Genomic DNA, 15,553 nt, shown 5'->3' on the forward strand with positions numbered 1-15,553 from the left:
ATAAATCCAGAAACAGAACTGCTGATGGACCCTAACAGGAGAGGAAGAAAACCATCCAGCAGAACCATTAAATGCCGAAGGCCCAGGAAAAAAAAGATACAGGGCGGGAGCTGTGTCCCCCAATTAACATCGACGAGAAAAGGATTTTACGGTGAGTTCTCACAAAATCCCATTTTCTCGCTCGTGTCATTGGGGGACACAGACACAGTGGGATGTCCTAAAACAGTCCCCAAGGGTGGGAACAAAAAGACATTGCACAACCAATCGGCTAACATACTGCAACCTGCAGAGAATAGTGATCAGGAAGCCATTACTGAGGGAAAGACTGCACATTACAACCAGATTAAGGAGTGCAGAGATCAGGAAGCGGTTGGAAGCACCTAGGCAGCAGGGGGACCCATGATTTATTTGCCACTGGGGTGAGCTCCAGCTGTCCAGGATGACAAACTGGCCAGACAGGTCCTAAGGAAGGGATCATAGCCACGAATGCACTTCAAGTGGGCAGAGAAGGTATGACTACAGCCAGATGATAAAGAAAACATTCCCGGGATGGGAAGGATGCAAAAAGACAAAGAATGAGAGGAGAACAGCGGGAAGCAAGTACCACCACTGAAGGGAGGGGTCGAAGACAGGCAACAAAGGACGCTGTGGATCCAGAAAGCCAAGAGAAGGCTTAGGAAAAGGAAGACTGCCTGACCCAGACAGACCTAGGCTGGGACAGCAGGAAACAAGGCAGGATGAAAGGGAAGAAATGACAAATCGGCCGGTCACACCTGCCAGGAGCAAGCCAGCAAGAGTGCTGGTAAACACTGTGTCAATGTACCTAGAGACAAAAAAGAAGGACAAGAGTACCTAGAGAGTGAGTGGGGACTGGTAGAAACCAGGGAACAACCAAGGGCCAAAGAGACGACCGCTGGAAAAGCCAGACGGTGACAGACATGTCCAAGACCAATCACTCCAGCTGAGGAGATTGGTTACCCCAGAGATCTGTACTACAGAGATCTGTACTACTTTTATCAGTCCAGAGACAAAAGCAAGAACTGTCCATCAACCTGCACAGTCCTGAGTGGGTGATGGAACACCCATGAGCCTAGGCAGGCAACTGAGGTGGTGCTGCCAGGCGGGGTAACAAGGCAAATATAAGCAATCCCTAGAGAATCCAGGGAAACTGGAGACTGGACTTACCTGGAAAGCAAATAAGCCGAATTGAGAATACAAACATGGCCAACATGGAGACAGGATGGCAAATACTCTTGGCCAGAAAAATTATCTGCCGAAGAAACCAGAGGTGACAGAAGCACCTGGATTGGAAAAAAAAAAAAAAAAAAAAAGGACTGAACTAGATCAGATGACAACATCCTGGTATAGGTTTCCCAATGCCACATTATGGCTCAGGTAGGCCGAAGTCGATATGGACCAGAAAAAGACCTGACCCACAGACAGCGACTTTGTAGAAAGTATTACCAGTGCGTGGTAGAAGCACCGAAAGGGCAGACATATTGAGATGCAGGGCTTGATGTCGACTGTAGTAGAGCACCCCCAACATATTCTGTGAGGAGAGAAGAACTCGGAGAGGGTACCACAGCAGGTGTTCATTTCAAAATTAGATGCCTCACTTCTAGCAGAACAAGATTAAAATAGGGGCTGACAATCGAGTCAGAACGGATCGAAGTGGGTGAACTCCCAGTGGAAACACTGACGCCTTTGGTCACATAAGCCGAAGGTAACAAACAAACAGAAAGGAAATAACTGAGCAATATTTGCACTGTTTGGGACTTGAATCGAAGAGGAGTCCCAAAACAAAGGCATTGGTCCGGAAAAAGTCCCTGAAGAGTGCACTGAATGCACCTGGGTAAGGAATCCCCCAAAATGGGATGGGGTGATCAGTTTCACTGCAAGCCGGCTGAGGCTTCCACTTGGGTGCAGGAAAGCAAAAAAAAACAGTCTACAAGGCACGGTAAAAGAGAACAGTCCCCTGTAAAACGAAGGCTGCTTCCAACAGGGTGCAATTGTGGGAGGATCAGAGTATAGATGGCTGGACACAGGACAGCCTATGGCTGTGGAAGAACTACGTGTTATTCACAGTTTATGTCTGAACCCATTGTGCAGCAGAAAAAGGAACTGCTCACAAAAGGCAAGCTGCATAAGGCCAAGCCCGGTCCTTGTCAGCTTGCGATGTGACTTACGGTGCACCTGGACATACCAATGACCTGACACAGAAATGGGGGAAAAACTAGGTAGGCTGTACAGCATAGCAGAAAAACGGAAGCCCATAGATCCATCTGCCAACAAGATGGAGGAAGGAACAGTCATACAGCAAAATTATATCAACTGCAGCCACCATAGTAGTATATGAAGCAATACTTGTGACAAGGGAGGGGATCCATAATACACCTCAAATTAACCCCCCCTAGGAGTGGGGTATTGAGGTTAATGGTGTTGTGAGAGCAGTTGCAAGGCACAGAAAGAACCCTCTGTGCAGCCCTTCACCCAGTCTACAAGGGGAAGAAAGGTGGCAAGCAGGTACTAGACAAAAAGCAGACGGATATCATTAGGTGGTGCTACAGGGCAGGCAGGAAGAGCAATACTGTAGTCGAAGCACTGCACCTCCAGAGAGGGAGTAACATGACTGCTGGTGTGGCAATAAGTGGCGTTACCTCAACAAAAAAAAAAACCCACAAAGGTACCAAAGTAGCAGGAACACTGTACCTGTGTGCCTAAGGCCAACGTGTGCTGTTGTGGCAATGTACAGTGCCACATGACGGGCAGAATAGAACCGATGTAGCACAACAGTTTCATCTGGAGATGAACGCCCTGACCGCTCCTCTAGACACATATCTGATGTAGCAAAGGACATGCCATAACACTGTCAAGATGGAGCCGCTGTAACATATCTAGCATTGTGGCCTAAGTACATCACCTGTATAAGGAAAAATCATGACTGCGAATGTAGCAAAGGTCAGTACTGTGTGACAACAGAATGACCTTGTAGCCAGAGTACATCACCTGCAAAAGGGAATAATATGACTGTTATTGAAGCGACAGTCTGTAACGCGTGACAGGCCATCACCTGTGAAAGGAAGTGTAGACTGCTGATGTGGCGAGACACTGCCAAGTAATAGGCAGGATGGTATCGCTGTGCCATGACTACTTCACTTGGAAGTAGTAAATTGATTGCTGATGTCGATAACCAGTGCCATGTGACGGAGGATGTGGTGATAGCCAGCGTCATGAGTCGATAGCCAGTGCCAAGTGACTGATGAAGCAGCGCGCCATGTGACTGCCCATGTGGCTATAGCTTGTGCCATGTGTGCCAATATGGCGACTGCCGGTGTGGCAATAAGCAGTGCCACGGGACTGCTGATGTGGCGATAGCTAGTGACCTTAAGACCGCTGGTGTAGTGATAGTCAGTGCCATGAGACCGCTGGTGTGGCGATAGTCAGTGCCATGAGACCGCTGGTGTGGCGATAGCCAGTGACATGAGACCTCTGGTGTGGCGATAGCCAGAGCCATGAAACGGCTGGTGTGGCGATATCCAGTGACATGAGACAGGCAGGATGTACTGCTGTGGCAAGACTACTTTACCTATATGCTGGTGTAGCAATAGCTTGTGTCACCTGATAAATCCATGCTATGCGATACGGTGAATGGCAGCACTGTGGAAAAAAGCAATGACTGGCAAAGGTCATGAGAGTATTTCTGCAGCGTGAGTGCTGAGTTGATGCCTCTGCAAACTAGAGGAATGACAGACAGAGTCTGAGGACCTATGATATGGTGAAGGAGAAATAGTAGGGGGGGGGGGGGGGGGAGCAGATGAAAATAAAAACTTTTCCTTCCATGGCAAGATGGTCATATAATATATATACATATATATAATATGGAAGCTGTAGTAATATTAAGAAACACTAGAGGGCGCCAGAGTACTACACAAGTACTCCACTATAGTGTTATATTAGCAAGACATGTAATAATGACCAGCAGGGGGCGCATGTGTAGTTCCGAGCACTGAATCACTGCAGCCCGAACAGAAATACAATTGGACATGACAGAGCCAATAGCAGGAAGCAGAAAATGCACGCTGCTCTGCCATTGGCTCTGCAATGAAATTCATGCCTCATGGAGAAGAGGCATAGGAAGGCCTGAAGCCGGGGGCTAAATTAGAGACTGTGGACGCTCCGGGACACGGCAGCGGGTGCACAACGCCTGGCAGGGGTAGTGCCCCACAGCCTGTAGTGCTGGATGCCGCTGCCCAGTCACAAGTCCCTACCGGCGAGTGGACAGCGTGGGCGGGCAGTGAGCGGACGGCGTCTGTGGGCGGTGAGTGGATAGCGGTGCGGTGTTCTGGTGGGAGGGGCCAACACTTTTTTCTTTGCTTAGTGTCGCCTCCTAGTGGCACCAGCCTACACCCACTGTGTCTGTGTCCCCCAATGACACGAGCGAGAAAAGTGGTTTTCTCACCTGTGGATTGGTATATGTGGTCGGGGCCTCGCTGTCTATGTGCCACATCGCTCCGCCAATAGCGCCACGTTGCCCCATGCGTGACGTCATCGCCGCATAGAGCTTTCCAATGGCTGCTGAGGGGGCGGGGCCTATGCGGAGAGGACGTCTCGGATGGGGCCAAGGCTAAGTGGCGCCAGGGGCGGAGCGATGTTGCACATAGGCTGTGAGGCCTCGCCCACATATACCAATCCACAGGTGATAAAAACCACTTTTTACTAGAACAAGCACCATGAGGTGTGATATAAAATAAGTAATGAAAGCTGTAACATTTACCCTTTACACCTGTGGAGAGCAGTCAAAATGCAAAAACGGGTTAAAAAAAAAAAAAAAGTGTACAAAATAAAAAGTAAAAAGGTTTTTAAAAAGTACCCCAAAGCCCCTCTTCCAATAAAAATTTAAATCACCCCCTATCTAACTATACAAATAACACATGTAAAAATAATTAAATATTATGTACTGTGCTTAATTGTCTGATCAATTAAAATCTAACAAAATTATCCCCGTATGGCGAACAGTGTAAACGAAAACAGGCAATAAAACGTCAGGCTTCCTGATTTTTGTTACGTTATATTTATTTATATATATATATATATATATATATATATATATATATATATATATATATATATATATAGTGATTAAAACGTCCGATCTACACGGATATGGTATTAATAAAAACTAGAGATCATGGCGCAAAAAATGACGTCACATACAGCCCCATTAGGTGAAAAATGAAAACTGTTACAATGAAAAAGCTGTGTAGACTTGCATATCTTTGTGTTAACAGTATTATGTCTATTTTACCTCAAAGTGCATTACGTAGAAATGGGAACCCCCAAAAGTTACAATATTGCATTTTTATTTCCAATTCACTCATTTTTATTTTCATAAATCAAAACTTTGTGTTTTGGAACTCCAAAAATATGGTCAGGAATGCATCTCAAACTTTTTCAAGAGTACACGTGGTGCTCACTAAAGGGGATGTTGAGAAAAGAAATAAAGAGAAACTATCAGCAGGTTTGTAGTATTTTAGTACTTACTTTGAGAGAAGACCCCCATTTTCCAATGTTTCTGTCTCAACAATCTCCTTGACGTCTGCTTTCACCGGTTCACCTGCATGTTTGGTGGTAGCTTCAGGGTCATTTGACTCGTAATTCTTTGCAGAATCTAATGTGTTTTCTGACTTTGAAGACTTTCTTTGCTTAGACTTCTGAGTCTCTGATTTTTTCTCTGTTACCGGATGTTCTTGCTCTTCCTCTGGTTCTTTTGAGTCTTTAGTCTTTTCATCAGTAGAACTTAATTTTCGGTTATGTGCTCCTAAAATATATATTAAAAGTGTTCAGGCCGTGTCTTCATGATGCAGCAGAGTTATGTTTTTAAGGCTGTAGACACAGTTTTCTTGTGTTTCCTTGTTCACATAATTAGAGCCTAATCAATTGTGTCTGACTGTCTAGGTTTTGCAATTTAATTAGCATTACCAGGCTTCATCACAGGTGGTTTTCTTTTTATAAACTAATGCGAATATGCCTGCTGCTCACACACCAAAGCCCAGAGAGTCAACTCATAAAATTGCAAAAGAGACCACATAATCAATTAAGCTTTAAATCTGTAAACAAAGAAGTGCAAAACTGGAATGTATGAACACCGCTTTATTGCATCTTGATGTAAACATGCACCAATCTATCAAGGATTGGAACACTTTGTATATTGATTCAGAAGCATTTATCATCAAAACAATACAAATCAAATTGGAGGTTTTAACCAGGACTGGCAGGTTAGGCTAGGCGACACAACAATTTTGGTATAGTAACATCAAGTCTCATCCAAGTTGACAAATATATCTTTTGTTTGACTTTATTCCATATGGTTGCAGGCAACTTCCTCGCTCGCTGCCGGCATAAACAAGGAAAGATTATCGCTTAAATTCGAAGTCACCCCCCCCCCCCCCCCCCCCCAATAATCTTTGACATACAAATTGTTTTAACAGCCACTAGAGTGAGACCTTATTTACACACTTTGTGCATTGTCCATATATACAGATGTGTGTAATAGAACAGATTTTCCTGGCATTATCCATCACTATAATGTAAGGAGTTCTGAAATATAAATCTTCGCCACACCGTGCGGCTGTGTCAGTACAGTACTGCGAAGAGTAAACTGATTAGCATCTCCCAGCATCATAACTGTACATGATACCGGGAGGCCCATTCGTCTGTACAGTTATCGACTGAACTCTAATTTATCATTTAGAAGGCATCATTTTGTGGCCATGGGTAAATCCAGCCCTGTAGGTGCTACTCCCTTAAAGGAGAAATGCCATGAAATGCAAAAAGCAAAATCTGTATAGGGGTGCAGGAAAACAATAAACATACCCATTCTTGTGCCTGCATAGCGCCATGTGCCACAGATGGCTGCCAAATGTCAGTTTCAGCTGGAAAACGAGTATGTCACGTCCCTGGCTCTCCCAGCTGAAATATCATGGCCGGGCTGAGCATTTACCAGCTTAGCCAGTCAGTGACTCGGGTGGTGTCCCGCCCAGTCACTGATTGGCTGAGCGGGCAAACGCTCAGCCAGGTACGTGACAATGAAGCTGGAAAAGGTGCAGGAGACAAGCGGCTGTCAGCTGGACACAGGAGTGGCACTACGGGGCACAAGGACGGGAAAGATTACTTTGTTATTTTCCCATATTCCCCCATCTTTCCAATTTTTTCCTCATTTTATGGGATTTTTCCTTTAAAATATGGACTAACCAGTGTTTAAAGACAAATCCCCCCTCCCAAACCCAGGATTACGTTGTACAAAAAGTTAAAAATAAACCTTTAATGATAATGGAATATTTACCAAAACATGAGAATATTATATATATATATATATATATATATATATATATATATATATATATATATATATATATATATATATATATATATAAAACTACACACAAACACACCTTACCTGTACGTTTTAAAGTAAGTGTCGCTTCCATATCTTTAAAAAACTTCTTAGGATCATAAGGGGTTCTTTTCCGAGAACTGCGTCTACATTGTTGCAGATGTTGCGCGTCATTATCTTTATTATTCTCATCGTCCGTATGATCAGAATCCCTTTCGACTCCCTCTTTAGGTTGTATCTGAACATGTATCTTTTTTTCTCTTTTGCTGATACCAGGTTGTGGTGTAGATGTGGTCGTCATAGGAATAGTGACAAGGTTACATTTATTTATGTCAATTAGGTCTACAAGTAAAAATTCTTCAATACTAGTAACATTGGTTGGAGGAGCCAGAACTTCAGAGACCACAGAAGATGATCTGATTAAACAAACCGAAGAGTTATCATACAGCATAAGGAGCAGAACATTTACTAAACTACATGGTAACTAAGCAATAGTAATGGCAACTGGTAATGACAATGTTATAGAGCCTTTAACTTTTGACATGTCATCAGGCATGAGACCCAAAAATGAGTCAGGCTCCTTAGGAGCCCATTATAAGTCTGATTTATTTATTTATACTGTAGAGAGGAAATACTAGACACACAGCAGTACAGGACATGTAGCATCACACTATACAGTAGAGAGGAAATACTAGACACACAGCAGTACAGGACATGTAGCATCACACTATACAGTAGAGAGGAAATACTAGACACACAGCAGTACAGGACATGTAGCATCACACTATACAGTAGAGAGGAAATACTAGACACAAGAAATGAGGGAATCTACATGTTCCTATCTGCATTATGCTCATCAGGCTATGGACTTTGAAGTCTGCTCTGCTGTGTACCGCTCCTCCCCAGGTGCTGGGAAAAGATGGATCCAGTCCTGGGTAAGGGGGAGGAGCGGCATGGAGCAGAGCAGACTTTAAAGGTTGCAGTCTGATGAGCAGAATGCAGATAGGAATGCAGCACTTCACTAATACCGGGTACCAGTAAAATGGTAACTTCCATTGGTTGATTGTCTAGCTATTCACATGTGCCCCAGATCCTTACCATCTGTATTACTGTATGTTAAGACTAGTCTCAAGTTACAATGATTCAGGAAGAACCAGTGTATGTTGAAAATATTGTAAACCTGAGGCCATTGTAAGTTGACGGATCTCTGTACATAGGCCCTGCATTGTTTCTGTGCCCTAGTGGTATAGCCCGAATCATTCGCTGAGTCAGGCAGCCACAGGAGGCTTAGAGGCTGAACTGACATCGGATCGGCTTTCCATAATCCACATGGAGCAGATCCAAACTATTGGACCACCAATGATGGGCAACAGTGCCATTTAAATGTCTGTCAGTTTTAACATCAGCATCTAAATGGTTAAAGGTGTATACTCAGTGGGACATTTATGCTGGGACCCACATCTATCTTGGAATCAATGGCTCCTCAGGCCCCTCCTCCCTGTGTGTGCTGCCGCTGCTGGAGGTCGTCGGAGGGGCATTTGTCGATATAAAACACTACTGTAAGTACCAAAGCGTGGCCATTGACTTCTACAAATACTAGGACAGTCAGGGGTGTCGAGACCCCCCCATCGGTTACTAAAAGCAAAAGGCAATAGCAAAATACAAACCTTTTAGCCATAATCCTACGGATCACCGATTCCTTCACAGTCTCAGATTCTTTCTGCAAACCACTGTACGCTTCAACAAAAGTAGTTTTCTCTTCTTGAAAGTCGCAATAAATAAAACATTTTAATTAATGTTATAACCCAGTCTACATAAGAGAAACACACAACAAGCCAACCAAACCTACCAAAATTAATACATTTCAATGGAAAAATAGATGTACATCATAATGCAAGAGGCTGTTGCTCTTCCCAAAAGCGACGAAGAAAATAAATAAATAAATAATTAAATAGAAAACTATGCAAAGGCAGACTACACACATAATTAGTCCAGTCTCTTAGCAGAAAAAGAGAATAGTGTACAGTGGTACCTCGGTTCTCGAACTTAATTGGTTCCGCAAGGCAGTTTGAGAACCGAGCAGTGTCTTCCCATAGGAAATAATGTAAATGGGTTTAATTGGTTCCAGCACCAACCAATAGTTACCTACAGTACCCATATATTACATTGAAAAGTGCCCAGTTTTATCCCTACAGTACAGAATATCACTATACTGTACAGTACATTATACACAAGAAATGTTCAACAAAACCAGCAATTATAAGACAGTAGTCACTAACTCCTCACTCATCCTTTACTGTATAGAGTCCCCCCCCACCACCACCCAGCAAGACTAGGTGCCCGAAAAGTGTTTGAGAACCGAGCAGAGTTTGAGAACCAAAGCAAACTTTCCTTGAAAATACAGTTTGAGTTCCGAGCAGTTTGAGAACTAAGGTACCACTGTACTTGTTTTCACTGGAAACACAGGAGACCAAGGGTAAAGGTTGTAGCCACTAGGAGGCACGGACACTAACTGGGGAAAAAAGGAACTGGGGAAAAGGAACACCTCCAAGCAATGAACAAATAAACATGCAAAACAAGAGTCCGTGGAGTCTCGGTTGCGAGTCTCAAAACACGGGATAGCCAGATATCTCTAGCCTGTTGCCACGGGGGGCTTCCATGATGGGTAGAGCACCACACCACCCTGATAAATAACCCCTTAAGTCCCACTCGGTTGCGAGTATTGGAACATAAATAACGAAATACCAGGCTGGCCCCTTTTTGTCAATATCTAACTCAAGGTATTGCAAACATGACAAGGGCTTGCTAGGGCAGGCATCCATCCACAGACAGCCGTTTCGGGGTATTTGCCGCTCGTCAGTGTGGAGTAGGATTCTGGCTAGCTGGGGCAATGACAAATCAACCAACTAAACACAGTAATCACTGAACTCAAGGAGAACAGTGAAAAAACTCCAATGAAGTACTCAATCAAGAGTCTCCACTGATGCCCCAAAAAATTTAAATATGCAAAACAAGAGTCCGTGGAGTCTCGGTTGCAAGTCTCAAAACACGGGATAGCCAGATATCTCTAGCCTGTTGCCACGGGGTGCCTCCATGATGGGAAGAGCACCACACCACCCTGATAAATAGCCCCTTAAGTCCCACTTAAACAAACTAACAAGAGAAACTAAAAAAACATTGGGTGAATGTTGTATCCCCAATGAAAACAGAAAAAAAGAAAATTTTTTAACTGAGTGCAAAAAGAGGATATTTGAACCCATCGTAACATCCCTTTCTTGTGGCTTCATAGGGGAGACAGCACCAGTGGGTATAGGCTGCTGCCACTAAGAGGCAACATTGGTTTCTACAGACACCAGGCTAAGGGTGGTATTACACGGGCCGATGAGGGCCCGATAACACCTGTAAACGAGCAGCGATCTGCTAGATCGTCGCTCGTTTACTGGACCTATTACACGGCCGATAATCGTTAAACAAGGGCTGCAGGGACATAGTTACCGATGTCCTTGCAGCCCTTGCTTAACTATATACATTACCTATAAACATTCCAGGGCTGCTGCTGCGGTCTTCTTCTCCGCGGGTCCTAAGTTCAGAGTGGCCTGTCAGCTGACAGGCCGCTCAGCCAATCACAAGCCGGGACTGCCGCGGCCTGTGATTGGCCTGGCGGCCTGTCAGCTGACAGGCCTCTCTGAAGCTAGAGCGCGCAGGACCCGGGGAGAAGAAGACCGCAGCAGCAGCCCTGGAGCGTGGATAGGTAATGTATATCATCAGTCGTCGGCGTCCGACGAAAATAAGTCCAAACCTATATCAGCGATCAGTCGATGATTGTTGTCATCGGCTGATCGTTGTATTTATTATCTGGAGAGATAATCGGCCGAATCGGGCTGATTTGGCCGATTATCGTTCCGTGTAATAGTACCCTAACTCAGTTTAGCCACAAAAGAAGTGGGAACAACCAGTCTGGCCTTGGGAACAAAAACCCAAGAACAGAACAAGCCCAGGAACAGACAACCCCAGAAAAGAAAAGGATGAGATCTGTGTCCCCGAATGAAGCCACAAGACAGTCAGTACAAAAATCCTCTTTTCTTTAGCCTGTCTTTGGAGGACACAGCACCAGTGGGACGTACAAAAGCAGTCCCAGAGGATAAGGAAAAAAGAAGACCATCCCCATGCAGCCCACCTAATGCAAAGCGGCCTGCAGAACCTTACAGCTCAGACTGGCATCAGAGGTGGACCTGGTAGAACTTAGGAAAAGTGTAAACCAAAGCTAAGGTGGCAGCCTTGCAGACCTGGGATACGGAGGCCTGATGGTGAACTGCCCAAGAGGCCCCCACTGCACTGCAGAAGGAAGCCATGATGGACAGGTATATAACGGAGGGCCCGGACAAAGTCCAAAAAAATGCAGGGACTGTTCCCTAGGATGTGAAGGGGATGGGCAAAAAGAATGGACGAGGTCCTCATTAATGTGAGATGCAGAGAACCCCTATGGCAGGAAGTAAGGGGGCCCAACACTACCTTGTCCTTGTGAAGGAATAGATAGGGGGAGCGCCAAGAAAGCCACCAATTCAAACACCAAACGAATGGATGTAACCACCAGCAAAAAAAAAACAAAAAAAAAAACAACTTTTAGGAAAGGAGACACGGCGAGACCACCCACAAAGGCTCCAAGGGAGGGCCCTGTAAGACCTTGAGGACCAAAATAAGGTCCCAGGTCTTCACATGCTGTCAGAAAGGGGGAAGGCTAAAAGGGAAACACCCTGAAGAAGTGTCTTCACTTGGGAACGAAAAGCAAGAGCCCCCTGGAAGTGAGTCTTGGAAGAATTGGGCAGAGGGAGAGAGAGAGAGAGAGAGAGAGAGAGAGAGGGGGGGGGGGGGGAGAGAGAGAAGGAGGGAAAGGGAGAGAGCTGTTCCAATGAAACTGGGCGAACGGAATCAACTCAAAAGAGAAGACCATCCTTTCTAAGACTCGCATGCAAAGGCGCATAGAACAGGGGGATCCCAAGCGGACCAGAGTGACCCCCGAACGCAGGGAGACAATCTTTTTGGGGGGTAGGGGGAAAATGAGCAGTTTCAGTATTGAAGAGCATTTGAAGAAACTTCATAGAGCAGAAGGTAAGGAGGGAGGATTTCTGGTGATTGATCACCCAGCAGAATCTGGTGAGAAGGTCGAGAGTGACCTGGATGCTGGAAAGGGTGTCTTATTCTGTGCAGCCTTTTACAAGGAGGTCATCCAGGTATGGGAGGATGGCCATCCCTCTTGCCCAGAGGAGGGACATTTTAGGGGCAAGACCCTTGGCTATGGCACTCTAATGTCTTGTTGCAATGGGAACATGAAAATAGGCGCTGCCTTGGGGGCTGAGCCCTTGAAAAGGCAAGAGCGGGGCTGCCAGAAAGGCCTGGGCGTAAAGGAGAGCTTCCTGGAAGAGGGAGGAGAAGGAGTATATTTAGCAGAGTGATGTGCAGGAGCGGAACCTGCTGAAACGCCTAGAGGCGTCTGGACCAGTTCTGAGGAAGCAATGAATTCTTCCCACTGGTAGTGTCCAAAATAATTTTGCCCAGCCGCTCGCCAAAAAGCCTGCTGCCTGCGAAGAGAAAGCAAGTAAGAGCCTTTTTGGAGGCTGAATCATCAGCCAACCAAGACTTGAGCCAAACAGAATGGCAAATTGCGTCACATAAGTACTTAGAGGTATGAAGGATCTGCAAGGCTAGAGAAAGCCACTCCTCAGAAGGAGTATTACCGGAGAGGTTGCAGAGTAACTGTTTGGGCCAAAAAGAACAGGCTTTGCTGATCCAGGAGGCTGCAAAGGCAGGGTGGAGAGCCGACCTAGCTGCAGTAAAGGCAAATTTCGAAAAGGCATCAATCTTCTTATCTACCAGGTCTATGAGAGGGGCACCATTTGTCAGGGGCAGAGTGGTGGACTTAGAAAGGCATGAGACGGGAGAGTCCGAAGATCGGGGCCCTATCCACGCAGAGGCTAATTAAGGGGAAAAAGGAAATAAAGCCTCAACACACTTAGAGAAGGGGATGCGCCGGTGGTGTGTTTTCACTCTTTGGCTAGGAGATACTCAAAGTCTTTATGACTAGGGAAAACCAAAGGCTGTCGCTTATGGGGACTGAAGAAGTGCTCACTTCTGAATGAAGAAAGTGATCTGTCCTGAATGTGTGAAGTGTTCCGCTCGGAGTCACTACTTCTTCTAACTAGTGTTGCCTCCTAGTGGCAGCAGCCTATACCCACTGATGCTGTGCCCCCCAGTGAAAGGTACAAGCCTCAAGAGTTAAAATTGAATTATTTTAGTAATTTGGGGGCTTTCAATTTAACAAAATGCAATTTACAGTTAAAATGATACATTGAAGAGGTACTGCTGCAATTTTTTTTTCTTTCAAATCAACGGATTTAAGAAAGTTATACAGATTTGTAATTTACTTTTGTCACTTTTTTTTTTTTTTAAATTAATTACCTTGTAGAGGGGCTACAGAGTAGTACAGATGATATTAAACTGGGTAAAGTAATGACCACAGAGGAGGAGGATAACATATTATAGAGGGATTTGGAGAAGCTGGAGGCTTGGGCGCAAAAATGGCAAACAAAGTTTAACATGGATAAATGTAAGGTTATGCATTTGAGCCATAGAAATAAGTACAGTTATGTACTAAATAATATAACACTGGGTAAAACTGCTTTTGAAAAGGACCTGGGGGGAGGGGGAGGTGACGGCATGACGTAGGTACGGCAGTCGGCTCTCTCCGCCCCCCCTCCCTGCTTGCCTACCGACTCTGTGGAGTGTGCAGAAAGCTGGCTGGGATGATTGAGGATCCGATAGCCCATTAGGACGGACGAAAAGGCAGATGGAGAAGGCACGGGACCATACCGCAATCAGCACCGGGAGACGGGATGATGCTGTGCTCTGGGGCCCCTCTTATAAACATAAGCTGTACCTGGAGTTTGGTTATTTATTATAAGGAATCCTTTCTTATAAGAAGGCTATGCTCAGTATTAATCGGCAGTAGACTGGTAGAGGCTGAAGGAGAAGCCTCTATCAGTCGGATCAGGTCACAAAGCCCACACATAGATATGATGCATGCGGCCTACAAAGGAGGAAGAGATCGGGATCGGGAGGAGGACCAGAACTCGGCATTTGCCACCAGACACAGTTTTTAAAGCCTCTTATTTTCTGATTTGAAAACAGGATCTAAGGATTAAATCCATTAATGTCAATGGTTGAATTTGCAAGTAGGTAGAATTTATCCTCATGAGCCTTGCTTTACGTAAATCTCTGTGGGGTATTTAGCTATTATTGTCTTACTAGGTGTTGATGCTTGTGCGTCTTTTTCAGGTCTTGATGATGAGGAAGCTTCATTCTTTTTAGGAGGAGAGACCCAATCATTCAAATCAGAGCTACTTCCATCCACTATTACAAATTCATTTTCCGACCTATGAGAGAAATGTATTGTTAAAGATTAGTATGGTAAAGGATAAACAGTATACAGTTACCTTTGTTTTCTAAACTCACTGGTTTTCCACAGATCTAGTTGTAGGACCTTTTCCTTAAAGGATATGTGAACATTTGCTACCACTCTTTTAATGCCCTAGTATGTCCATAATGAAAAATTAAGTAACTGTGTAAAAATTCTTTTGGTCTATCTACTTTGGATTTAAAGTGTCACTGTAGCTTCATTTTTTTTTTTTTTTTTTTTTTTTTTGCAGAAGTCAATAGTCCAGGCGATTTTAAGAAACTTTGTAATTGGGTTTATTAGGCAAATATGCCATTATCTGCATTTAAAACGACTTTTCCCAGGTTCTCCCCCCCCCCCCCCCCCTCTTTCCTTTCTGTCATCCATTGCTCATTATCGGGAAATCTCGACTGTTTTACATCAGTCGGATCCTGTCTGTTCTATGGAGAGGGGAGGGGGGAGGAGGATGGAGGGAGGGAGAATAGTAGAGAGCAGAGAACAAAGGATTACACAGCAGGGAACCGCTGAAAGCCCCTATTCAGAGGTCAGTGCTGATGTCAGAGGAGAGAGCCTGGTGACGTAACTCTAAATTAACTCTTTGTTGTCCTGTTTTGGTGCCTGATCTCCCTCAACCCCTCCCCTCTTCATAGAGAACAACTGCTTTTTCATGATAAAAATTAATTTTTCGGCTAATAAACCCAATTACAAAG

The 15,553-nt window shown here is 44.8% G+C and overlaps 1 protein-coding gene across 2 annotated transcripts in view; it reads right to left on the bottom strand.

Moving 5' to 3' along the window:
- The window catches only part of LOC138797641 (nucleolar protein dao-5-like), a 132,213-nt gene that overhangs the window by 37,140 nt on the left and 79,520 nt on the right, over positions 1–15,553 (bottom strand). Inside the window, exons 14-17 of one of the 2 annotated variants that reach the window (XM_069978059.1) lie at positions 14,696–14,823; positions 9,061–9,154; positions 7,457–7,659; positions 5,542–5,818 (exon numbers count right to left, since the gene is read on the bottom strand). In XM_069978059.1, coding sequence (XP_069834160.1) covers positions 5,542–5,818; positions 7,457–7,659; positions 9,061–9,154; positions 14,696–14,823 — 702 coding nt within the window. Of the gene's footprint in view, positions 1–5,541; positions 5,819–7,456; positions 7,810–9,060; positions 9,155–14,695; positions 14,824–15,553 lie in introns of both variants that reach the window. The other variant, XM_069978057.1, reaches the window with a different exon arrangement.

The sequence above is a fragment of the Dendropsophus ebraccatus genome, chromosome 7 (genome assembly GCF_027789765.1).
Source record: "Dendropsophus ebraccatus isolate aDenEbr1 chromosome 7, aDenEbr1.pat, whole genome shotgun sequence".
Lineage (NCBI taxonomy): Eukaryota > Metazoa > Chordata > Amphibia > Anura > Hylidae > Dendropsophus > Dendropsophus ebraccatus.